Genomic DNA, 26,632 nt, shown 5'->3' on the forward strand with positions numbered 1-26,632 from the left:
TGGTTGCCTCTCATGTGCCCCTCACTGGGGACCTGGCTTGCAACCCAGGCACAGACCCTGACTGGGAATCAAACCTGTGACCCTTTGGTTTGTAGCTCACGCTCCATCCATTGAACTACACCAGCCAGGGAATGTAGCATTTTTTAATAGGAATAGAGGCTAAACACTCTGGCCAGTGTTTCGCTCAGCTGGTTGGAACATCATCCCATATACCAAAAGGTTGAAGGTTCTATACCCGATCAGGGCATGTACTTGTGTTGTGGATTCAGTCCCTAGTTAGAGCACTTAATGAGAGGCAGCCAATCAGTGTTTCTCTCTCATCTCTCTCCCCTTTCTCCCCCTCCCATCCCTCCCTTCCTTCCTCTCTCTGAAATCAGTGAACATGAAAAAAATTACAGGCTAAAAACCATGCTGTTTATAGTTAGAAATGAAGGAGAAAGAAAACTATACTCAAGAAGTCCACATAGATGTATTGGCTTAATGGGAGTTAATATCTGTTTGAGGAATTTATAAGCAAAGGTTTTTTAAAAAGCAACAGAAAATTTCCAGTAATTTATAAATCCTTCCGGAAGTACAGTTGTAACACTAAAGCATTGTTTATAGAGGTCCCCTCTTATCCTCATTTTCACTTGCTGCATTTTCAGTCACCTGCAATCAGCTGCATTCCAAAAACAGTAAATGGAAAATTTCAGAAATCAGCAATTCGTGAGTTTTAAATTGGGAGCCGTTGTGAGTAGCATGGTGAAATCTCGAGCTGGTCCCCCTTGGGATACGAACCATCCTTTTGTCCAGCATATCCACTACCTGCCCACAGGTCACTTGGTAGCCTGTCATGGTATCACAGTTCTTTTGTCTCAATAACCCTTATTTTACTTAATATTGGCCCAAAGTGTGAGAGTAATGGTGCCGGCAATCAGGTAATGCTAAAGAGGAATGAACCTTCAGTTGTATGTACATATAGGGAAAAACAGTGTATGTGTAGAGTTCAGGACTCTCCATGGTTTCAGGCATCCAGTTAGGATCTTGGAATGTATTCCCCAAGGATAGAGAGGAACTACAGTGTTTACTTAATTTTTAGAATACTGACTGAATTTATGAAATGTGTACACTGTCATGATTGTTTGATAGCAGGAGAAAATACATGTGTGGTGTCACAGGCCTGTTGATGACTTGGTATGTGTCTGTTTTTGTAGACTTTTGGAACAACAATTGTTATCAATCCTGAGAAGGATAAAGATATGGTGCAGGACCTGCTGGATTTTAAGGACAGAGTGGACCACGTGATAGAAGTGTGCTTTCAGAGGAACGAGAAGTTCATCAACTTGATGAAGGAATCCTTTGAAACGTTTATTAACAAGAGGCCCAATAAGCCCGCTGAACTGATCGGTAAAAAAATATTTCTATACTTTTTTATTTAATATGGGAAAGGCATAACTCAAGCACATTTTTCTCAAAATATGCAAGCTCCTCATAGAGGGAGGGGAGTATTTGTATCACACATTATCAGGGGACACATTTTCAAAAAACCGTCTACATATGTGTGTGCATGTATACATACTTTTTCCTTTTTATTGAAATTATTGCAGTGACCCTAACAAAATTATACAGGCTTCAGGTGCAAATTCCAGGACACATACTCTGTACACTGTATTGCTTGTTCCCCACACCAAGTCCCGCCTCCATCCATCCCCATCTGTCCCTGCTCTGATTCCCTTCACTGCTGCCCTGGCCCCAGCAGTCACCACACTGCTGTCCGTGTTCATTAACTATTTTGTCTTTCTGTTTTGCTCAGTCCCTCCACCCTATACATATGTTTTGTATATACATATGTGTGTGTGGAGGGGGGGTTTCCATAAGGGAGAGAATGTAGTAGTAATTCTGTAAAAAAGGAGGCTTAACTTCACAAAAGACAAAGAGGACAATAAAGATTTAGTCTAGTTTGCGTTTCCTGTTCTAACAGCCCCAGAGCTATATTTTTGTAAACATGAACGCTGATTCTTTTTTAAATATAGTTTATTGATTATGCTATTACAGTTGTCCCATTTTCCCCCTTTATTCCCCTCTGCGCAGCCCCTCCCACCCACATTCCCCCCCACTTTAGTTCATGTTCATATGTCATACATGTAAGTTCTTTGGCTTCTACATTTCCCATACTATTCTTATCCTCCCCCTGTCTATTTTCTACCTACCATCTATGCTACTTACTCTCTGTACCTTTTCCCCTTCTTTCCCCCTCCCACTCCCCTGTTGATGGCCCTCCATGTGATCTCCATTTCTGTGGTTCTGTTCCTGTTCTAGTTGTTTTCTTAGTTTGTTTTTGTTTTTGCTTTATGTGTGGTTGTTAATAACTATGAGTTTACTGTCATTTTACTGTACGTGTTTTTTATGTTCTTTTTCTTAGACAAGTCCCTTTAACATTTCATATAATAAAGGCTTGGTGATGATGAACTCCTTTAACTTGACCTTATCTGGGAAGCACTTTATCTGCCCTTCCATTCTAAATGAAAGCTTTGCTGGATAGAGTGATCTTGGATGTAGATCCTTGTTTTTCATGACTTTGGAATACTTCTTTCCAGTCCCTTCTTGCCTGCAAGGTCTCTTTTGAGAAATCAGCTGACAGTCTTATGGGAACTCCTTTGTAGGTAACTGTCTCCTTTTCTCTTGCTGCTTTTAAGATTCTCTCCTTATCTTTCATCTTGGCTAATATAACTATGATGTGCCTTGGTGTGTTCCTCCTTGGGTCCAACTTCTTTGGGACTCTCTGAGCTTCCTGGAGTTCCTGGAAGTCTTATTTCCTTGGCCAGACTGGGGAAGTTCTCCTTCATTATTTGTTCAAATAAGTTTTCAGTTTGTCGCTCTTCCTCTTCTCCTTCTGTTACCCCTATGATTCGGATGTTGGAATGTTTAAAGATGTCCTGGAGGTTCCTAAGCCTCTTCTCATTTTTTTTGAATTCTTGTTTCTTCATTCTTTTCTGGTTGAGTGTTTCTTTCTTCCTTCTGGTCCACACAGTTGATCTGAGTCCCAGTTTCCTTCCCATCACTGTTGGTTCCCTGTACATTTTCCTTTATTTCACTTAGCATAGCCTTTATTTTTTTCATCTATTTGTGACCATATTCAACCAATTCTGTGAGCATCCTGATTACCAGTGTTTTGAATTATACACCTGATAGGTTGGCTATCTCTTCGTTGCTTAGTTATATTTTTTCTGGAGCTTTGATTTGTTCTTTCATTTGAGCCTTTTTTTTTTTTTTTTTTTGCCTCAGTGGCCTGTTATGTAGTAAGGGGTGGAGCCTTAAGTGTTTACCAGGGTGGGGTAACCCACCTCGCTGCGTTGTGAGACTGTATGTGGGAGAGGGGTCCAAGAGGGAACAATGGCACTTGCTCTGCTCTCTGATGGTTTTCAGTCATTTCCCCCACTTCCCACAAGCAAGTTGGGCCCTTCTGGTGCTGATTCCCGGGTGGGTGGGTTTGTGTACATTCTAGGACCATATGGGTCTCTCCAACGCACTCTCCTGTGAGGCTGGGAGTTTCTCCTACTGCTGCCTCAACCTGCACAGGTGTTTTTAGTCAGAGGTTTGATGCTTTATTTCACCGCCCTGGAACCCTGGGTTGTATGGTCTGTCTTGCTCCCCATTTGCTCCTCCTGGTTTATCTGCACGTAAATGTGGGACCACCCGCTCCACAATCTGCCGCCTCACTGGGTCCACCAGCTGCCACCTGGCCACGAGTCCTCTCCACCAGCTTCCCATCTCCGCCCCTCCTACCAGTCTGGATGAATGTTTCTTCTTTAACTCCTTGGTTGTCAGACTTCCATACAGTTTGACTTTCTGTCAGTTCTGGTTGTTTGGTTTTTAAATTGTTTAAATTGTTTTTAAATTTTGTCCTTCTTTTGGTTGTGCCAGGAGGCACAGTGTATCTACCTACGCCTCCATCTTCGCCAGAAGTCTTGATTCTCTGTCTTGATTACTGTAAGTAATTTCTGCTCAGAAACTGGAGTGGAAAGGTTTATTGTATATGATGCCTCTGAGTTAGGACAATAACTTCATCAGTCTCCACTAATATTTAACATGAGACACTATTTAGTCATTATCTTTGCACTCTCTAATCCATATTGAAATTGGATAAAATTTGATGGGATCTCAAAAGAACGTATTTTAAGATGAAACTTTGTATTTTTCGTTTTTTAATATACATGCACACTCTGTATATGCATCCTCCCTCATCAGACATAATATTGGCAAACATTTTCCCAGTTTGTAGCTTGTGCTTTAATTCCTTAAAAGTGTATTTAAAAGGTAAATTTTTTAACTTAGTCAATTTTATGTATTTTTTATACTTTTGCTCTTTTCTATGTAAGAAATCTTAATCTAACTTTTTTAGTTTTAGGTCTTAAAACTATAAAAGTTAGGTCTTTGACCCATTTTGAGTTAATTTTAGAATATAGTGGGAGGTAGCAAGCAGTTGAGCTTCAGTTTTTGCCATATGGATATCCACATGACCCAAAACCATTTGTTGAAAAATATTTTATCCCAGTTGAATTGTTTTGACACTTCTGTTGAAAATCAGCAAGGCTCATTTCTGAACTCTACTCTGTTATATTGATCTATATCTATTTTTATGCCAATAGCACAACGTCATGATTGCTATAACTTTATAGTAAATTTTTTATGTAAGCTTCAGGTATATAACATAATTCAACATCTGTATACACTATAAAGTGATTACCCCCTAAAGTGTGATAACCATCCATCACCATGCAGCTGACCCCCTTTACCAGTTAACATTATAGGCTCAAGGTCCATTCATGTTGTCATAAATGAGAGGTTCCATTCCTTGTTCTTGGCTGAGTTGTAGTCTGTTGTATATATTGTGTCTGCCAAAAAGCTTGTTTAGTTTTTTTCCATATGATGGCTCTAGTAGGGTTTGTTTTTATTCATTTGGAATAATTCTGTTAGATTGTATTGTGACAGCTGTCATCAGTGTGCATTTTTTAAAAAACATTAAAGTTGGTGAATTTTTGTGCAGCCATTTTAGTATTGAAGATGGAAGCAGATATGCAACATTTTTGGCATATTATGCTTTTTTTTTCAAGAAAGGTAAAAATGCAACTGAAACGCAAAAATAGACTTGTGCAGTATATATATATAGAAGGTACGGAGACCGATCGAATGTGTCAAAAGTGGTTTGCAAAGTTTCTTGGTACTATTGACATTTTGGCCAAATAATTCTTTGCTGTGGGGCTGTCTTATGCATTGAAAAATGTTTAGCAGCAACCCTGGCCTCTACTCACTAGAAGCCAATAATGGGAGATAGCCAACATACTCAAAATATCCAAATCTAAAGTTAGTGGTAAAAATGAAAAATATCTTTTATTTTATGGAAAAAAACTAAATGGACATTTTGGCAAATCCAGTGTATACCACATTTTCTTTATCTGCTTATCTACTCATCCATCATTGAACACGTTAGTCATTTCCATATCTTGACTATTATAAATAATAGTGCAGTAAATATAGGGGTGCATGCATCTTTTCAAATTAGTGTATTTGTATTCTTTGGGTAAATAGCCAGAAGTGGAATAGCTGGATCATGTGGTAGTTCTATTCTTGATTTTTTGGGAGTCTCCATACTGTTTTACATAGTGCTGCACCAGTGTACACTCCCACCAACAGTGTGTGTGGGTTCCCTTTTCCCCATATGTTCTCCTGCGCTTGTCATTTCTTATCTTTTTGATAACAGCCATTCTAACAGGTGTGAGGTGATAATCTCACTGTGGTTTTGACTTGCATTTCCCTAATAATTAATGATTTTTAACATCTTTTTATGTGTTGGCTATCTTTATGTCTTCTTTAGAAAAATGTCTATTCAGCTTCTGTGCCACCTGTTTTGTTGTTGTTGTTGTTTAGTTGTATGAGTTCTTTTATATTTTGGATATTCACACCTTTTCAGATGAGTGATTTGTAAATCTTTTCTCCCATTCAGTAGGTTGCCCTTTCATTTTGATGATAGTTTCCTTCACTGTGTAGAAGCTTTTTTGTTTGACGTTGTCCTATTTATTTATTTTGCTTTTGTTTTCTTTGCCTTTGGAATCAGGTTCAGAAAAACATCACTAAGCTTTCCTCTTATGTTTTTTTCTAAGAATTTTATAGTTTTGGGTCTTACCTTCAAGTCTTTAATCCACTTTGAGTTAGTTTGTATGTATGGTGTAAGAGTTACCTAATTTCATTCTTCCATATGTGGCTGTCCAGTTTCCCCAGCACCATTTATTGATAATTCTGTCCTTTCTCCAGTATTGTATATTTATGGCTCCTTTGCCTTAAACTGTCTGTATATGTGCGGGATTATTTCTAAGCTCTTAGTTCTGTTCCATTGATTGTTCTGTGTGTGTGTGTGTGTGTGTGTGTGTTCCTTTTTTTAAAAGATTGTGCTTACAATTTTAACAGAGGTAAAGGGTTGGAGAAAGAGAGGGGGAGAAACATGAATTGGTTGCCTCTCGCATGCTGCCAACTGGGGACCTGGCCTGCAACCCAGACATGTGCCCTGACTGGGAAATGAACCAGTGACCTTTTGGTTTGCAGGCCAGCACTTAATCCATAGGGCCAAACCAGGCAGGGCACCATATTGTTTTGATTAGTATAGCTTTGTAGTATAGTTTGAAATCAGGGATCATGATAACCTCTTGCTTTGTTATTCTTTCTCCAGATTGTTTTGGCTATTAGGGCTCTTTTGTGGTTCTGTACAAATTTTAGGATTGTTTGTTCTAGTTCTGTAAATATGCCTTTGGAATTTTGATAGGGATTCCACTGAACCTGTAGATGGCTTTAGGTAGTATTGACATTTTAAAAGTGTTCATTCTTCCACTCTGTAAGCATGGAATATCTTTCCATTATTTATGTCTTCCTCCATTTCTTTTATTGGTGTCTGATAGTTTTCAGTTTACATATTGTTCACTGCCTTGTTAAATTTATTCCTGCATATTGTATTTTTTTTCTTTGAAGATTTTGTTCATCTATTTTTAGAGAGAGTTGAAGGGAGGGAGAAAGGGGGAAAAACATCAATTGGTTGCCTCTTGTATGCACTCCAACTGGGGACCAGGCCCATAACCCAGGCATGTGCCTTGACTTGGAATTGAACCAGTGACCTTTTGCTTTTCAGGACAGTGCTCAACTAACTGAGCCATGTCGGTCAGGGATTGTATTCTCTTTGATTTAATTGTAGAAGGGCTTGTTTTCTTAATTTCTTTTTCTGGTAGTTTGTTACTCGTGTATTGCCACAGATTTCTGTGTATTAATTTTGTGTCCTGTGACTTTACTGGATTCAATTTATTCTAACAGTTTTTTGGTGAAATGTTTAGGGTTTTTATAGGATATCATATCTGCAAATAGTGACAGTTTTATTTTTCTATTCGAACGCCCTTGTTTTTCTTGCCTAATTGCTATGGCCAAAACTTCAATACTATGTTGTATAAAAATGGCGAGAGTGGGCATCCTTGACTTGTTCCTGATCTTTGAGGGAAAGCTTATAGCTTTCCATCACTGAGCATAGTGTTAGATGTTAGATGGGTTTATGTTGAGGTAGGTCCTTCTGTGCCCACTTTCTTGAAAGTTTTTATCATAAACAGATATAAATTTTACCAAATGTTTTTCCTACATCTACTCAAGTGATCATAACATTTTTGTTCTTCGTTATGTTAATGTGCTGTATCATGGATTGATGTGCAGAACCATTCTTTCATACCTGGAGTAAATCCCACTGGGTCATGATCTGTAATCCTTTTAACGTGTTGTTGAATTCAGTTTACTAGTACTTTGTTGAGGACTTTCACATCTATGTTCATCAAGGATATTGACCTGTTAATGTCTTTATTTGTGGTGTCCTTATCAGGTTTTGGTATCAGGTCAATGCTGGCTTTGTAAAATGTTTGGAATCCTTCCTTCTTCAATTTTTTGGAAGCATTTAAGAAAAACGGGTTTGTTTGTTTGGTTGGTTTTGGTTTTGGTTTTTTAAAGTTTGCAAGAATTCACCACTGAAGCCATCTGGTCCTGGACTTTTGTTTGTTGGGAGGTTTTTTTATTACTGATTCAGTCTCCTTACTAGTAATTGGTCTATTTAGGTTTTGTGTTCCTAAGATGAAGCTATTTTTAAATTACCATGTTATACAATTATTTCGTGATAATATTAAAATGTATCTTATTATTCATAGAATTTCACTGGTCAGTAAAGTTTTTTTTTTAATTTACAGGTGGCAAAGGGCAAAGAAATGTGTACATAGTGATACAAAATTGGGGTTGTATTGATTATTGTTGAAGGTGTATGATGGGAACATGGAGTTCATTATACGTCTGCTTTTGTGTATGTTCAGAATATTTTATAATAAAAATTATAAAGAAAAATACTAATAAAAGCAACAACAGAGGAAATTCACAAGACAATTTAATTTGGTTTTTGTACCACTTTATGGATTGTTGTTTTTCTAAAGATGAATGTTTAACTATTAGGAGTTTAGGCTTCTTAGAAGCCTTGAGTTCTCCCTTGCTTAAGCCAGATAGTGGCTGATTTGTATTAAACGGAAAGCCAGAGTAGAATTGCTCTAATCCCTGCATTCAGGGGTAAGACACTGTCACCATGGATATAATCACATGAAGCCCTGAGAAAAACCCTTTCAGTCTTAATCCAGATTTTATACCACATCTTGAATATGGGACATTCCAATTCCTGAAACGAAAGCATGTAATTAAGTACTTATTCTCACATGACTTGAAAGGACGTATCTTACACAATCAGATATTTGCCTTTTTATGATTTAATAATTGTCATTTTGGAAAGGCTCCAAGGTGTTATAGTCCAATTTTTGCTTGTAGAAATTAAAGATGTTCTTTTTTGAGTTAGAAAATGTATTATGTAACAGATGCTTATATTTCAAACAATTTGAACTCTTGATTTCACAGCAAAGCATGTTGATTCAAAATTGAGAGCGGGGAATAAAGAAGCAACAGATGAAGAGCTGGAGAGGATCCTTGACAAAATCATGATAATATTCAGGTTTATTCATGGTGAGAAACACTCTGTTATTTTTATTAACATTAGGCAGATAGAAAATGCTACAGAATCAAAATATAGATATATTTGGGTCCTATCTTCTCTTGAGAAAAATTGACAAACATTTCTACTTTAATATTAATACAGGAACTAGAGAGATGGTCACCCCCTGGTTAAACTGAAAGTATTTCTTTGTGGAAATTTAACACAAGGATTCAGTAAAATCAGAGCTGCCTTGCATCAGAATGAACACTTCTTAGGGTTTTTCAGCAGTTAAAGTAAATATTTGTGTAATAACTGCCTAATGTGTTATTTTCATTTGATTATAAATAGGTAAAGATGTCTTTGAAGCATTTTATAAAAAAGATTTGGCAAAAAGACTGCTTGTTGGAAAAAGTGCTTCAGTTGATGCTGAAAAATCTATGCTGTCAAAACTAAAGCATGGTAAGCATGTGGAACCGGGGGTTTTGCCCTACCTCTGTGCTGGGAATTTATTGCACTAACAGCATGTTGCTCCTGGTGTTTTTCACCAACCCTTCACTTATATCCCAGAGTGTGGTGCTGCTTTCACCAGCAAACTGGAAGGCATGTTCAAGGACATGGAGCTCTCCAAGGACATCATGGTTCATTTCAAGCAGGCAAGTTCTGTTTTTTCCAAGTAAAACAGCTTTGTAGAAAGTATCCCACTTTAAATTCATATGCAATGATTGTGTAAAGGATGTAAATAATTATATAAATACGTAAAATCCTCACCCTTAAAAATTACACTTTTGATATCTCACATACTCAAATAACCTAAATTAAAAATGAAAAAGAAAAATAATCCCTAAAAATATATAGTAAAACTTTGATTCAAATGAGTTTAATGGTATCTTATGCTGGTAGTGTAACCAACAAAGGAAAAAATATTGCCAGTGACTCTGGAGTACATTATGTGGTTTCACTGGAATATGTTCTAGGGACTAAAATAAATTCAAACAATGTTAAACTGAATTTGGAAAATAACACCTCTTACCTTTTGGTAGCTATTTTCTGTGACATTCTAAAATAATTATTTTATCTTTATTTTCTGTGCTTTTAGTATATGCAGAATCAGAGTGACCCAGGCTCTATAGATCTGACAGTGAATATACTTACAATGGGATACTGGCCAACATACACACCTATGGAAGTACATTTAACTCCGGAAGTAAGTGTTTTAAAGACTGTTTGTCATTTATTTTTAATATATCAGTGCTGCCAAAACATTAAAGACTCCTTCTTTTGTTCTGCCTATACCTTGCACAGACATGTCCTCTTTCAAAAATTATTTAATGAGAGGTGTTTTTGAAACCACACAAACAAAATCCAAAGTGATTGTTTTTGTCTGTCCACTGTTCCTGGCTCACCCAAGTTCACTGACTGACCATCAAGAAGGCAGCAACACAGCACTCATTTTAATAGATATTGTTTGTCTAGTTATTTCCTTCCATTATAGACAATGCCAAAGTCTTGTAAATGGTACTACTGAGCACTTGTTATATGTCAGCCATGACTTTGGGTACTCAGGGATTTTCAGACACAAGGGAGAAGCCAGGGCGCAGGAACTTAAAATCCAGTGGGAGAAGCAACATAAGCGCCATTAATTACATTACCAGGTGATATGGAAAAGAGCTACTTCCAGTGTGGAATATGAGAATTAAAGATGAACGAGGAGGAGGGCCTTGCAGCCTACGGATCTTCCAGAAAGGGCTAGTAGCCTGGATCAGTAATAGTCCCTCTTGAAGCTGTTTTTTCCAGGTCCAAGACAGTATCTTTTCTTGATTTTTTGTTTGTTTCTGAACTCACTGGTCAGTTGTCCTTTTATTTCCCTTCTCTTTTTTTTCCCTCCACCAAATCCTAAATGCTGACATTCCCTGGAATCACCCCTCTTCTCCCTTCTCATTCCACACCCTCTCTGTGAACTCGGCCCACACTGGCTCTCAGACTCAACAACCCAGATTTCTCTCATCACCATCTCCCTCCCAGCCTCCCTGAACCTCTCCATCCTGTGGGGAATGCTGATAGCACATTAATCAGTTTTCCTCTGAGATGTGAAACCTCTCTTTATGGCCCAGCTTGCCCACATGGATGCTGTGCTCCCTCTATTTGAAACTAGTTGTAGGCCCCACACCCACCCGTTTCTCTCTTCTCAGGCCTCCGTGTATAACCCTCTAAATGGAACCTCCTTCTCCAGAAAACCTCCACACCTTATCTCTCCCCAGCACCTGAAGCTTGTTAAGACTTATCTCCTCAGTCACCTTCACGAGAAAACCCTCCGTCACCTCCTCACCCCACTTCACCTCTGCTGAGTGTAGAATCCACCCTGGGCATGCCTCTCATGGCATTGCAAGTTTATTCACTTCCTATTTTATTTTAAAATAGTTCAGACTTATAGGAAATTAGCAAGAATATTTTAAATAATTTTCATTATGCTTCACCCAGTGTTTGGTGTTTTGTTTTGTTTTTTTTTTCCCGGCATTTCCATATATGCCATTTTTTTTTCTGGTCCATTTGAGACTAGATTGCATAAGAGGCTTCCCCTCTTTAGTGGGAATTTCCCAAAAACATAATCAGCGCATATTGTCAAATTCAGATAGTTAACTTTGATGTAATACTTTCATCCAGTATACAGCCACATTCTGTTTTGGTCAGTTGTCCAAAATATGTCTTTTAGCATTTTTTCTTGGTGCCAGATTCAGTCCAGGGCCCCACATTTCATTTAGTCATGTCCTTTCATCTGTAACAGCTACACAACCTTTCTTTTCCTTTCATGACACTGACATGTTTTTAAAATACAGACCAGTTTTTATAGATTGTCTCTTGGTTTGGGTTTGTTTGATTAGATTCAGGTCATGTGTGTCTAACCAGAATCCCACACAGGAGATGTCATTTCCCCTCAGTATCATGTCCAGAGTCACACACTCTATTAATTTGCCCCCATTGGTGATGTTACCTGGTTTCTCCACTCTATTGTTGGTATTTTCCTTTTGTAATTATTAAGGAATTTGTGGGGAGATATTTTAAGACTATGTAAGCATCTTCTTTCCCCAGATTCCCACTTGCTTGATTCTTGCCTGGGTCCATTTTTACCTTGATGAACACTGATTTTTTTTTTTAGCTTCATCATTTCTCTGTATTTAGAAAATCCATATTTTACTCTTAAGAGCTTTCCCTTCTCTACCCCATTATGTATTTCTCTTGTCTTTATGAGTATGGACTCGTAGAATCTTAGTTATTTATTTGATGCTTAAAACTTTTTCATCATCCCAAACAGAAGCCCTGGACCCATTAAGCAAGCACTCCCATTCCACCCCCACCACACACACACTGCCCCAGCCCCTGGCAGCCACTGATCCCCTCTCTGTCTGTGGATTTGCCTATGCTGGACATGTCATACATACCAATGGAATCAGGTAATACAAAGCCTTTTATGTCTGGCTTCATTAACTTAGTGTGTTTTCAAGGTTCACTCATGTTCCAGTATGTGTCAGTACTTTCTTAAGGCTTCCTTTTAAGGCTCAGTAATTTTCCATTGTTTGAGTATGCTACACTTGGTTTACCCATTCACCCATTAACAGACACTCAGGTTGTTTCCACTTTTGGCTACTGGGAACAATGCAGTGTGCAATTTTTGTTTGAATAGCTGTTGTCAGTTCTTCGGGTATATTCCTAAAAGTGGAATTTCTGGGCCATGAGATAATTCTGTTTAACTTCTGGAGCAGCTGTAACAGTTTTTCACGGTAGCTGCACCATTTTACATTACCATCAGCAACACACCAGGGTTCCGTTTTCTGTGCATCTTCAGTGTTTGTTATCTTCAGTTCACTGACGGCAGCCATCTTAGTGAGTGTGAGCTCATTTTGATTTGATATGCTTTTCCTTAGTAATTAATGATGTTAAGCATCAAGTGCTTCCTGGTCATTTGCAGATGTTTAAAGAAGTCTATTTAAGCCTTTTGCTTGTTGTTAATTGTGTTGTCTCTCTCTCTGCTGTTGAAATGTACGGGTTCTTTATATTCTGTATACTAGGTCCTTACTAGTTCTGTGATTTGCAAATAATCTCCCATTCTGTGAGTTGTCTTGTTATTTGCTTGACAGTGTCCTTTACACAAAAGATTTTAACTTTGATGAAGTCCAACTAATCTATTATTTCTGTTGTTACTTACACTTTTGGTGTCATATTTTAAAAAAAACTATTGCCAAATCCAGGGTCATGAAAATTTACCCCTATGTTTTCTTCTCAGAGTTTTATAGTTTTAATTCTTACCTTTAGGTATTTGATCCATTTTGAGCCTGGAATGATAACTAGCACATAGTAAGCACCCACTGTTAGTTGCTGCTACCTTATTATAATTATTATTACTACCACTTAAGGAATTAATGTCAAAGAAATAATTTTTAGGAAATATATGCATTAAGAGTTTTATCACATTGTTGACTTTTAATTTTTAGGTGTGATATGGTATAGTAGATATGTTTCCTAGAAAGAGTTCTTATCTTTTAGATATATATTAAAATACTTAGAAGTTAAGTGATACCATGCCTGGGATTTGACACTGTTGAACCGTGACCGCTGAGCTGAATTTGAAGCATGAAGAGGAATTGCTAAGCAGATGTGAGGCTGACCAGCATTTCTGACAGAGGGCACCACTTTGACAGAAGCACAGAGGCACTGCGCTCACTAAAAGGGCACATCAGGCCCAAGAACAGCAGGGATTATGGGTTCTTGTGGCACCTGCTGGCACTGTGCAGTGCACCAGCATGAAAATCCAGACCTGGTCCTGCCCTCTTTCAGCTCTCTGTCCAAAGAAGATATTCACAAATTGCTATAAATGCTGTCAGAGCTAAGAGTGGTTGGAGAAGCTTCTCTTAGGAAACAGCTCTGAAAAAATGAGTAGCTATTTTTAGGGAAGTGAGTTCCCGGATCTGGTAGAGGAAGAACATGTGAGAAAGCCTGAGGGAGGACAAGACAGTTGTGCTTACTGAAATGGAGAAAGGAACTATGGAGAGTTGGGGCAGGGAGCCATAGAACAGGCCAGTGAAGTCACAAGTTCCAAAGGAAAGCCATGGAAAAATTTCACTCTCAGGACGAATTTGCAAGTGGCTGGGGATGCTGGCAAGGGAATGACCAGAGAGTAAAAGGCGGGGTGGGCACAGGATCCTGGAAATGCTGGCATGTGTGGGGTGGGTGGAAGACAAACCAAAGACTCAGAAGGTTTGAACTCAAAACATAGAGACAGGGAGTTCAGGTGATGAGAGCAGGAGGGTGGGAGTAGGCTGCTGTGTGGGAAGCTGTTGAGAGGGATCAGTTATCTCACAAGATGAAGCCTGAGGAGAGCCACTAAATCTGGCAGCACAGACCACTGGTGATCCTGGGTGCAGAGTGAAGTAGATACGAAAGGAACTAAAGAAAATAGCGGAGGAAGTTAGAGGAACAGGTGCAGTGCATATGAATACATGTACAGAAATTCAGTCTGAGAAGTAAGAGTTCATCCATAAATAAGAACCGATACAGGAGTGGGAAAGGAGGGGACACCTAGAGAAGAAGGAAGAGCTCGGGAATGTAAAAGTGAGATGACGCCTGATTGGCGTAGCTCAGTGGATTGAGCGCGGACTGGGAACCAAAGTGTCCCAGGTTCAATTCCCAGCCAGGGTACATGCCTGGGTTGCAGGCCATAACCCCCAGCAACCGCACATTGATGTTTCTCTCTCTCTCTCTCTCTGTCTATCTCCCTCCCTTCCCCTCTAAAAATAAACAAATAAAATCTTAAAAAAAAAAGTGAGATGACAGCAATAAACTGGCAGAGCCCTAACCTGCGTGACTCAGTGTGTTGGGCATCGACCCATAAACCAAAGCTAACCGGTTCTCAGGGCACATGCCTAGGTTCCATGTTCAGTCTCTAGTTGGAGTTATGCAAAAAGCAACTGATCAATGTTTCTCTTTCACATCAATGTCTCCCTTTTAGAGAGCGGGGAAGGGAGAGAGGAAGAAAGAGAAACATCCATGTGTAGTTGCAACTCACATGCCCCCTGCTGGGGACCTGGCCCATAACCCAGTCATGTGCCCTGACTGGGAATCCAACCAGCAACCCATTCGTTGTTTTGTAGGCCCACACTCAATCCACTAAGTTTACACCAGCCAGGGCAATAAATAAAATCTTTTAAAAATGACAAAGTTTGGAAGGTATAAGAAGTTTTCTAAGAAAGTAACAATGAAAGTAATGGCTAGCTTATGTCATACTTCCTGTGCATGACAGGAGTCGGTGAGAGCTCGAGCTAAGACCTGGCAGGGTACACCAGTGCCTTCAGACAGCATCTGTCATGGGACGGCTGCTCTTGTCTTCATTACATATGCCACTGGCCAGGGAAGCCTGGGTGTGGGGTGTGGATGCTGTGGAATGCAGCCTATCTGTACATTAAACACCAGTGGAAGTATTATTGCATGGTGTAAGGGACAACGCCAGTGTCCTAAAGTGGTGGACGGTTTCACAGGTAATAGAATCCAGAAAAATAAGTGTCAAAACTGACCTTTTATTCAGCTGTGAAAAATTGTGAAAATATTATAAATTGAATGATTAATGGTGTTTAGCATAATTAAATCATTGTCCTATGCTTTACAGATGATTAAACTTCAGGAAGTATTTAAAACATTCTATCTTGGAAAGCACAGTGGTCGAAAACTTCAGTGGCAAACTACATTGGGACATGCTGTTTTAAAAGCAGAGTTTAAAGAAGTAAGTGCGTTGTCTGTTACATTTATTTATGATTTTTGTAAGTATGTTAATAGAATTTTTAAAATCGTGATTGAACTTGGTAGCAAAGAAAGGAAAAGATTATTCACTACAACTCAACAATGGCTTTCTAGGTCAATAAAGTGAAACAGCTGAATGATTAATATCCCAATCAATAAGAAATCAACAAAAATAGAAAAGCCATTTACCTAACTGAAAAAAGAGCAAAGGATGTGGCGAGGCAACTCATAAAAGCAAGATTAAAAAATCAATATCAATGAAAATATGTTCCCACTTTGCCGTCAATCAAAGGGTTGCAACTTAAAATACAGTAGAATGCCACTTTCTGACTATGAAATTGATGAAGACTAAAACTAAAAGAGCAACTCTTGCCTCTTGCCCACTGCTGGACGGAGAGCCTGAGCTTTATGAAGGGCAGTTTGGCAGTGCATATCTCAAAACTTCTCAAGTCACATGCTTTGTTGCAGTAGTTCCAATTTTTTTTGTACCAATTCTGAGACTTCATATTAATAAGACCTTTTCTCAAGTTAATGAATAAAATTATCTGTTGCAGTGCTATTATTAAAAATGATCATTTAAGAGGGGAAATGCATATATGTATCACTAAATGAAAGAAGCTTATATCACAAAATAGTCCCTTCATATTCGAATTTAACTTTAATTTTATAAATAAAATTACACTAAGCAAAAATATTACAAAATTCCTATTTTGGTAAATATTATAATACATACTATACATACTATAATACTATACTATACATACTATAATACTATAATATATATACTATATATTATATAGTATAATATATAATATATACTATACATACTATAATATATACACTAATTTATAGGGTTGACCCTTGAACAACTTGGAATTGAACTATGCAAGTCCACTTACATGTGAATTTTATTTTTGAAAAAGTATTCCTTGCCCTGGCTGATATGGCTCAATGGATTGAGCACTGGCCTGCGAAACAAAAGGTCGCCAGTTTGATTCCCAGTCAGGGCACATGCCTGGGTTGCGGGCCAGGTCCCCATTTGAGGGTGTGTAAGAGGCAACCAATTCTATGTTTCTCTCGTTCTCTTTCTCCATCTCTTCTCTCTAAAAATAAATAAAATTTTTTTAAAAAGTATTGCATTGACTGTGGCTGAGTGGGTTGGGCATCATCCCACGAACCAAAAGGTTGCGGGTTTGATTCCCCTTCCCCATCAGGGCACATGCCTGAGTTGCAGGCCAGGAATTGGGGGTGTGTGAGAGGCAACCAACTGATGTTTCTCTCGCATATCAATCTTCTTCCCTCTCTTCCTCCCTCCCTTCTTCTCTAAAAAATATATATATATTTTTTAAGTATAATGGGCCTTGGCTGGTGTAGCTCAGTGGATTGAACACTGGCCTGTGAACCAAAGGGTCTCCTGTTTGATTCCCAATCAGGGCACATGCCTAGGTGGCAGGCCGGGTCCTCAGTAGGGGGTGCATAAGAAGTAACCACACATTGATATTTCTCTCCCTTTCTTTGTCCTTCCCTTCCCCTCTTACAAAAAATAAATAACTTTTTAAAAAATGTATAATGGCAGGTGACATATTATTTAGGGAAATTCCTAAAGATTCCATGAAAAAAACTACTAAGAACTGATAAATGAATTCAGTAAAGTAGGATACAAAATAAGTATCCAGAAATCAGTTGCATTTATATACATCAGTAATGAACTAAGAAAACAATCCCATTTAAAAGTGCATCAAAAAGGTAAAATAAAATACCTAGGCATAAATGTAGCCAAGAAGTAAAAGACCTATACTCAGAAAATTAGAAGACACTGAAGAAAGAAAATGAAGAAGATACAAGTAAGTGGAAGCATATACTGTGTTCATGGTTAGGAAGAATTAACATCATTAAAATGTCCATAGATTCAACACAATTCCTATCAAGATAACAATGGTGTATTTCACAGAACTAGAACAAATATTCTAAAAATTTATCTAGAATCACAAAAGACCCAGAATTGCCACAGAAATCTTTAGAAAGAAGAACAAAGAGGAGCCACACTACCTGATATAAAACTATACCACAAGGCCATAGTAATCAAAACAGCATGGTGCTGGCATAAAAAAGACACATAGATCAATGGGACAGAACAGACAGCCCCAAAATAAGCCCATGCCTTTATGTCAATTAATATTTGACAAAGGAGGCAAGAACATACAATGGGGAAATGCTAGTCTATTCAACAAATGATAGTGGGAAAACTAGACAGATTTGTGGGGGGAAAAATGAAACTAGACAATTTCTTTAACGTACACGAGTAAATTCAAAATGGATTAAACCCTTAAATGTAAGACTCAAAACCATAAAAATCCTAGAAGAAAACATAGGCAGTAAAATCTCAGACATTTCTCGTAGCAGTATTTTCTTCTGCTCTATCTGCTCAGACAAGGGAAACAAAAGAAAAAAAAAAACAAATGGGACTACATCAAACTAAAAAGCTTTTGCACAGAAAAGGAAACCATCAACAAAAATGAAAAACTACCCACCGAATGGGGGAACATACTAGCCAACAATATGTCTGATAAGGAGTTAATATCCAAAATTTATAAAGAACTTATAAAAACTGATACCAAAAAAAAAAAATCCAGTTAAAAAATGTCCACTTCTCGCCCTGGCTGGTATGGCTTAGTGGATTGAGCTCAGACTACAAACCAAAGGGTCACCGGTTCGATTCCCAGTCAGGGCACATGCCTGGCTTGCAAGCCAGGTCCCCAGTGGGGGCCATGTGATAGGCAACCACACATTGATGTTTCTGTCTCTCTTTCTCCCTCCCTTCCCCTGTGTCTAAAAATAAATGCATCTTAAAAAAAAATGTCCACTTCTCCAAAGAGGATATACTGATGGCCAACACACAGATGAAAAGATGCTCAATGTCACTAAATTATTAGATAAATGCAAGTTATTGCTAAAACCACAATCAGATGTCATTTCACACCTGTTTGAATGGCTATCATCAGTAAATCAACAAACAGCAAGTGTCGGAGAGGATGTGGAGAAATGGGAACCCTCATGCACTATTGGGTGGAATGCAGACTGGTGTAGCCGCCGTTGAAAACAGTATGGAGTTACCTCAAAAACTTAAAAGTAGAACTGAGTGCCTTATGAGCCAGTCATTCCACTTCTGGGGAATATATCCAAAGAAACCCAAAACACTAATTTGAAAGAATATATGCTCCCCTATGTTCAGTCCAGTGTTATTTATAATAGTTAAGATTTGGAAGCAGCCCAAGTGTCCATCAGAAGATGAGTAGATAAAAAAAGCTGTGGTACATTTACACAATGGAATACTACTCAGCCATAAGAAAGAAATCTTTGCAACAGCATGGAAGACCTGGAAAGCATTATCCTAAGTGAAATAAGCCAGTCAGAAAAAGACATACCATATGATTTCACACATATGTGGAATCTAATATAAACAAAATAAACACACAAAATAGAAACAGACTCATAGACACAGAGAACAGACCAACAGCTCTCAGAGGAGAGCGATGTTGGGAAGCTGGGTGAAAAAGGTGACGGGATTTAGCAAACAAAAAATTCACAGACACAACAGCATAGTGATTACTGAAGGGAAAGCGGGGTGGGGGGAGGTAGAAGAGGGTAAACATAAATGGTGATGGAAGGAGATTTGACTTGGGTGAACACACAATACAATGTACACATGGTGTGGTATAGAATGGTACACCTAAAACTGATATAATTTTACTGACTAGTGTCACCCCAATAAATTTAATAAAAATAAAGCATAAGTGGACACAGTTCAAACCTATATTGATCAGGGGTCAACTATATATACATATATGTGTAATTATATATACATTACACATACATGTTGCATTGTATGTTATTGTGCAGGGTTATATACATGAAACTGCACCTACTAGTCTTTAATGTGTATTGATGTTCCCCTCACTGCCAGCTTCTGAACTGCCCCTCTGCAGCATGGTCACATGACACAGCTCTCGCCTTCCATGGCTAGGCCTGAGGATGAAGCACTCGCACGGGATGCTCTGTCACCCACTGAGAACTAATTGCATGTTGAAAGTCTGTGAAGCAGGGGCTTTTTGAATAGAGGTGGGGAACTGTGAGGTGCAAAGCTGGATTACGTTAGTCATGTACATCACAGGCACAAAGGAAGGAAAGCTGGGCCAATAGTTTATGATTTATGTGCTTATTCCATTATTCATTCCTTTAACAGCAATGTTGGCTAAATCTTTTGCTAGATTCTCTGTCCATACAGGTTTTGTCACTGGACATTCTCATGCTCTGCCCACTGACTCCAGTGGCATGCCCACCGTCATTAGAAGTACCTCAGCGGGCTGAAAACACAAGGGTGCTGTTAGATTTGTGTCGGCAATATCTGACTTCCAGTAATTGTTATCCCCTTCTTGTTCAATACAATTTGCTAAAGAACTTTTTCCCTACTTTAAAAAATACTTTGAGAGAAGAATTTTTAACTGCAATAACCAAGTAATTTTATTCTTATATAATTGGTAACATAATTTATTTGGTGGCTAATTAATAATTTCTTACATCACATCCCCTAAAGTTTGAGAGCCAAAAGAAGCCTCTAAAAATTCTTTAAGATTTCGCAAAATAGCTTTATACATGATATGTCTGTTTTCTTTAAGGGAAAGAAGGAGTTCCAGGTGTCCCTCTTCCAGACTCTGGTGCTTCTCATGTTCAACGAAGGGGATGAATTCAGCTTTGAAGAAATAAAAATGGCCACTGGGATAGGTATGAAAATCCTCTTGAAGAACGTGTAGTTTCTGAGTGTCCTTGTTTTTAAAACATTCATTCACTTAAGAGAAAATGTAGACTCTGTCTCTGCACGTGGCTCTTGATAGTGTGGTTTCTTTCATTTTTGTTGAGTGTCTTATTCATTGCAGTGCTAATCTGTGCCTGCATTTTCTCCCCACTCAGAGGACAGTGAATTGCGAAGAACATTACAGTCCTTGGCCTGTGGCAAAGCACGAGTTTTGATTAAAAGTCCCAAAGGAAAGGAGGTAGAAGATGGAGATAAATTCATTTTTAATGGAGAATTCAAGCACAAGTTGTTTCGAATAAAGATCAATCAAATTCAGATGAAGGAAACTGTACGTATACACTTTCTCTTTTTACTTAATAGGGAGGGTTGTTCATCAAGGAATCATTAGTTTTTATTATGTCTTGACTGTAAGAGTTCTAAGCATATTTTTGAAGTATCTAATTTGAATACCATGTTTATAAGAGTACCACTTTATTTTGATTGTGCTATTCCAGTTGTCCCATTTTCCCTTTATTTCCCTCCGCCCTGCACCCCACCCCCAGTATTCATTTTAATGTGGCTTTCATTAGCTTTATATTCACAAAAGGAACAAAAATCAGAAAGAAATGCATATAACAGTTATACATATTCACAAAAATGGTGTGGTAAGTCAGATTCCTGTATCACTTCTGTTAGTGGAAAGAGTGTGTCATTTCCAAAACCCAGTGACTTGTCTTTTTATTTTTGCACAGCACATTTCAGCCCTTCTCTCAGCCTCGGCCTCAGCCAGGGTCCTGGGGCAGAAGTGGTAAGAGTTGTGGGTGTCATGAACCCACTAACATGTGTTTGTGATCTGTAGCTTTTACCAGATTCTCAAGGTTCGTGTCCAGAGCAGGTTCTGGCCCACTGCCCACAGGCCCCTCCTCATGCAGAAGCCCTTGCACCCCTGGGCTGTTGTCAGATGTACGGGCCAGGTGGGCAGGTGCACCCCTGGCACCCGCCATATAATACGGCGTCCAGCTGGCCCCTCGTACATGAAGATGAGTGAGGAGAGGCAGTTTGAAGGAGTTCAATTCAGACAATAGAAGGACAGCTTTTAATGGATCTAATCACAAATATTTTCTTCACTTCCAGCATTAGACAGTAATTACTTCACTTACATAGAGGTATTAAAGTAGCCCAGTTAGAATATATATTTTATTATACAAAAAGAAATATAAAAGACCAATAAATATATGTTTACTCTGGTCAGTAATTCTTATGCAATTCAAATTAAAGTAACATTCCATTTTTCATCTGTCAATTTGGAAAATGTTTAAAAGTTTGTCATATTCAGGGTTGGTACGTTTCTTAAGATGTTCAGATTGGTACACCTTTTAATAAGAGTGATTAAAAGGTATAAAATTTGGACGTTACAATTCCAGAATGGGACTGTCATCTCTTTCCTCCAAATAGAACCACTTTTGTTTACACTCATGCAATAGTTTTTGTTTTTGTTTTGTTTTATCACCAGTACAGGGAGCAGTAACTTTTAGGGGGTTATGATCCCTTTGAAAATACGTTGAAAGCTTGGATTCTCCCTTCCTGAAACATACCTTGTATACAGACACGGACTAGCCTCTCCCCACCCCACCTGGATCTGCAGATCCCCATTAGGTGGCTTTTTAACACTGACGTCGTTATCACTGTTTGCTCTTTGCTTCTCATAATAGCTCTCAGTCTGTTCAGGTTCTTCTTCTTCTTTTTTTTGAATTACTCCTATATGCTCAAGTTTGTTTTAAATCAAGAATAGATTTTCAATTTTACCATGCCTTATCAAGATGATTATAATCTAACCTTGAGATTATTGTGGTGATCTCAATTATATTAGTAGGATCCCAATGTTGAGCAAAGCTTACATTTCTAGACTAAATTCTGATGGCTGGTGTACTTGGTTTTTGTTAGGTGCTATTGGATTTAACCCAAGGTTATATAGGGTTTACAGCCTCTTTATAACTTTTTAAATTATTTTGCAAGATTTGGTACTGAAGTTGCACTGTTCTTGGGAAGCTAGGTTTTATTAGAACATATAAAAATGCATAGCAGAACAGGACTCATCCAAAGTTTGGCATTTTTTTTTCATCAAAAGTTTCTAGTCAAACTCAACAGTATGAAATAATCAATACTAAAATACATCTTTTTACTTCACTGTTTGTCTTCTTTGTTCAGGTTGAAGAACAAGTCAGCACCACTGAGAGAGTGTTTCAGGACAGACAGTATCAAATTGACGCTGCGATCGTCAGAATAATGAAGATGAGAAAGACTCTTGGTCACAATCTTCTAGTTTCTGAATTGTATAATCAGCTGAAATTTCCAGTGAAGGTAAATGTATATGAGCTTAATTAACGCCTGTAGTATTGTGCTAACCATTGACAAAGCATGTTCGAGTCTCATGTTCAGAATATCATTTGTTCTACATTATAAGTGATCATTTGCTTCAAAAACCTACCTTTGTGTATATATTAAGTGTAGAAAACCTGGCAAGTGATAATAGCAGGAACTTCCCCTCAAACATTCTTTATCAGCATTGTAGGAGTGATAGATACCTAAAATTCCCACTTGCGGGGGAGTACTTATATTTTCGAGAAGGGAAAGGAGAGTAAGTATTACATAGAAATAGACACTTTTTTTCTCAGTAGTTGTTAACAGTTCAGGTTATATCACAAGATTTTAAGATCATACTAACAACTAATTTACTGAGCATTTTACAAGCTACAAAGCATTCTCTACCTCAGTAATATCTCCTGTTAATGTTGAGTAAAAGGCTACCCGAAAACCTTTCAGTCTGTGTGTACTTCCAGAACTGAGACCTGTCCTGGCTGTATGTGGGGTACAGGATACAGGGAGTGTTATGAAGAGCTCTTTAAAATGTATATATCCACCTAGAAAGTGTGGGACTCTCATGACTCCTGGCCTTTCAGTGTCTAATCCTGCCTCATGTGCTTTTGAGGTGGACGTATCCTGACTGTGTGTTATCCAGTTTGATAAAAGAGCAGCTGACCCTCCCTTCTCACCAAGGGAGTCAGGTTGAGGGGTACCAGTGAGCCTCGACACTGAAATGGTGGGTGCAGGTGCCATCCTACCTCAGCAGATGCTGGGTTCCTGTTCTCTCCAGAGGCGACGAGTGCTCTGCAGGACTCTGCAGTCACGGAACACTGCTTCCTACACCATTCGTCCCTACCATGAGCCAGGGAGAGTGTTGATTTTCCCCTTTGCAGATGAGAGACCCGGCAATTAAAAGACTAAATAGCAGGGAAGGTGTGCATACAGCCATGGCACCTAGTTCTCCTTGATAGGTAACTGGGTTCCAGCCACATATGGTAAAATGTATGACCTGTCACTGAATACAATTTACGCTGTTTGGAAGATAGAATATACAGGGGAAAGCTTGCTCGTGATTGTCATAGTTATGCTTCCTAACAGCACAGCCAAAGGGCACCCTTCATGAGCAGACATGTGGTGGTGTGGACATGTCATTTCAGTTATCTACTTACAGCAAAGGAACACTCAGAATCTCTGATTATATTATATAAATGTAGCCTCTAGAGTAAATAAAATACAGTACTCAGGGAGAAACGTCCTTAACAACAGATGAGAATGCCCTGAGACACTGTCAGAATTCCCTTTCAAACAAACAAAAATGTGCTACCTAATAGGATGTGCCATGCTATGTACTTATTAGTGATCATAAATAACGTATTTACATTTCACAAGTTTCATGGTTCCCACAAGAAGCCCTGCTCTGACAGTCAATTCACATGGAAGCACTTGGATCAAGAGATGTTAACATTGACATTGTCTTTGAAGTGGGGAATTTTAGTCTATTCATTATGTAATTAGTTTATAACTGCAAGTAAATATATATATGTGTAATATGTATACATAACTATAATCGCAAACTTTGTGCATGATGTCATATTCCCGTTTATAAATTTAATGCCACTGTAATTGGGGGGTTTGTTTTTCTTTTTCAGCCTGGAGATTTGAAAAAGAGAATCGAATCTCTTATAGACAGAGACTATATGGAGAGAGACAAAGACAATCCAAATCAGTACCACTATGTGGCCTGATGTGTCGACCAGCTGTTTTCTTTCAGTGAGACACTGGAATGTATCTTCAGAACATTGAAACACTTCTGTGCTGTTTTCAGGGCTTCTGGGATTAAGCCAGCACGGATACTTTGGATTGGAAGGAAAGGAAATGGTTCTTGGATAACCTTTCACAAGGCTTAAGAATTTGCAAATGGCATATGTATCTTTTCACCCTCCAGTTCTCCCTCTTGTTCTTTTAAGTGTTTAAATTGTTTCCACTGCTCTGTGCAGAATGACATTGGAATTGGACAAGATTTTAGTTAAATGAGGTTCCTTTGCAAGATGTTCTTGTGGCAAAAAAAGAAACCCCGAAAGTTTGGTTTGTTTTCGTGTGTGATCATGAATGCACAATGAAAAAGACCCTCTATGCTGCATTCTTTAGCTACAGAGATTACTTAGGTGTTCCTAAAGATAAGCTATTTTAGTTGATAAACACATAGATTAAAAACAAGAACCTTTAATTGGTGAACATTAGGAAGAAGTCAGTGTTAAAAACTGGCTTATTGATTATGCAAGCTAAATACTGGGATCTGTTAGTTTCATTTATTTTCAAAAAGTTTTAAACTTTGATGACTGATTTTTTCTACAATGAGGTTTCTCAGTGAGATCTCTGATGTGCCAAGAGGGCATCAGGCCTGATGTGTTTGGTGCAGTGAACCCATCAGCGTCTTTATTTCCACTGAATTATTTGTGAATTTTCTGTTTAAGGGTTTGGGGGGATAGTTTGTGTTTACCATTCTAAGATTGAGTCTAGCAGTCCCTCTTTTTTTCACGTGGGTAACTGCTGTTTGATTTTTTTTTAATTGCAGTATTTGTATGATTGCTATAATAAAGTTTGGTTTTGTTTTTACAGTCACGTGCAGGGACAGTCGTTGTTCTCTCTGCTATAACCACTGTAAAAAGTTTTATAGGAGACTCAAAGTCTTTATTGTGAAGCAGAGGTTATTTTGTCAAAAGATTAAAAGGATTTCATTGGCACCTGGTTTCATGTTGTGTATGTGTAGATGAGGTTGACCTGCAGATGATGTTAGTATGCTAACTATAACAAAGATACTTTTCTGATAACATTTAAAATACTTTATATTTTACATAACAGCATGTTTCATTTTGATTAAAAACTACCAAAGGAATTTTGATCATGGTATAAGTGTTTAAAGCAATATTTTCTGGAATATACCAAGTTTATATAAATTTGATTTTGTGCTAAATTATTCAAAGATTCTGCCTTCTTGAAACATGCGTATTTAAAATATGACATGGGTTTCCACATAAAATCCTCTTCAAGTATCATTTCTATATTTGTAAATTTTCCTTTGAGTTCTATATCTATAATATGTGGTCTATAAAAGACCAAATAGATTTCTACTTCTTATATTTTAACTTCATTGTCTCTAGAGATTAATATTGTAATTTAATGTAGACTTACTCCGAATAAAACTAGTTTAATTGGCCTTAAAATTACATTAATAAAACTTTGTGGTATGCAAACGACATTCCTCTCTTTAACAACTTAAAATTCATTACTAGTACAACAGACAGAAGCGGGGCAAACACCCATCACCCTCAGGTAAGGATCCTTTCCAGTCCTCTTTCTCAAACCACTGCTCCGTGGAACACCGCAGACTGGCTCGACCTCGGGGTGATTAAGAGCAACACACTGCACCCCCCACTGCATTTGTTTCCACCCATTGTACTATCAGTATCATTTAACGTTTTATTATAGTTAAAAGTTAATGGGACAAAATAGTGTAGAGGAGAGGACTGAAAAGGCACTTAAGGTTGGTGGAGTCTCAGATAAGGCACCAGCCTGCTGGCTCTGTGGCTCTGTGGGGGGAGGGCTCAAAAAACAGGCAATGTCCTCCGTTTGCCCCAATGCCACACACTTCCGCCTCTCCCAGT

General features: G+C 38.3%; 1 protein-coding gene across 1 annotated transcript in view; it reads left to right on the forward strand.

The window, feature by feature from the left end:
* CUL4A (cullin 4A) overlaps positions 1-25,802 on the forward strand; it is a 66,973-nt gene extending 41,171 nt beyond the window's left edge. Inside the window, exons 11-20 of the mRNA XM_028526350.2 lie at positions 1,194-1,386; positions 8,950-9,054; positions 9,374-9,484; positions 9,593-9,678; positions 10,122-10,229; positions 15,681-15,794; positions 20,488-20,593; positions 20,780-20,952; positions 22,812-22,964; positions 24,617-25,802. Coding sequence (XP_028382151.1) covers positions 1,194-1,386; positions 8,950-9,054; positions 9,374-9,484; positions 9,593-9,678; positions 10,122-10,229; positions 15,681-15,794; positions 20,488-20,593; positions 20,780-20,952; positions 22,812-22,964; positions 24,617-24,712 — 1,245 coding nt within the window. The 3' untranslated portion in view covers positions 24,713-25,802. The remainder of the gene's footprint in view (positions 1-1,193; positions 1,387-8,949; positions 9,055-9,373; positions 9,485-9,592; positions 9,679-10,121; positions 10,230-15,680; positions 15,795-20,487; positions 20,594-20,779; positions 20,953-22,811; positions 22,965-24,616) is intronic.
* Positions 25,803-26,632: the final 830 nt, after the last annotated feature.

The sequence above is a fragment of the Phyllostomus discolor genome, chromosome 11, assembly GCF_004126475.2.
Source record: "Phyllostomus discolor isolate MPI-MPIP mPhyDis1 chromosome 11, mPhyDis1.pri.v3, whole genome shotgun sequence".
Taxonomy (NCBI): Eukaryota; Metazoa; Chordata; class Mammalia; order Chiroptera; family Phyllostomidae; genus Phyllostomus; species Phyllostomus discolor.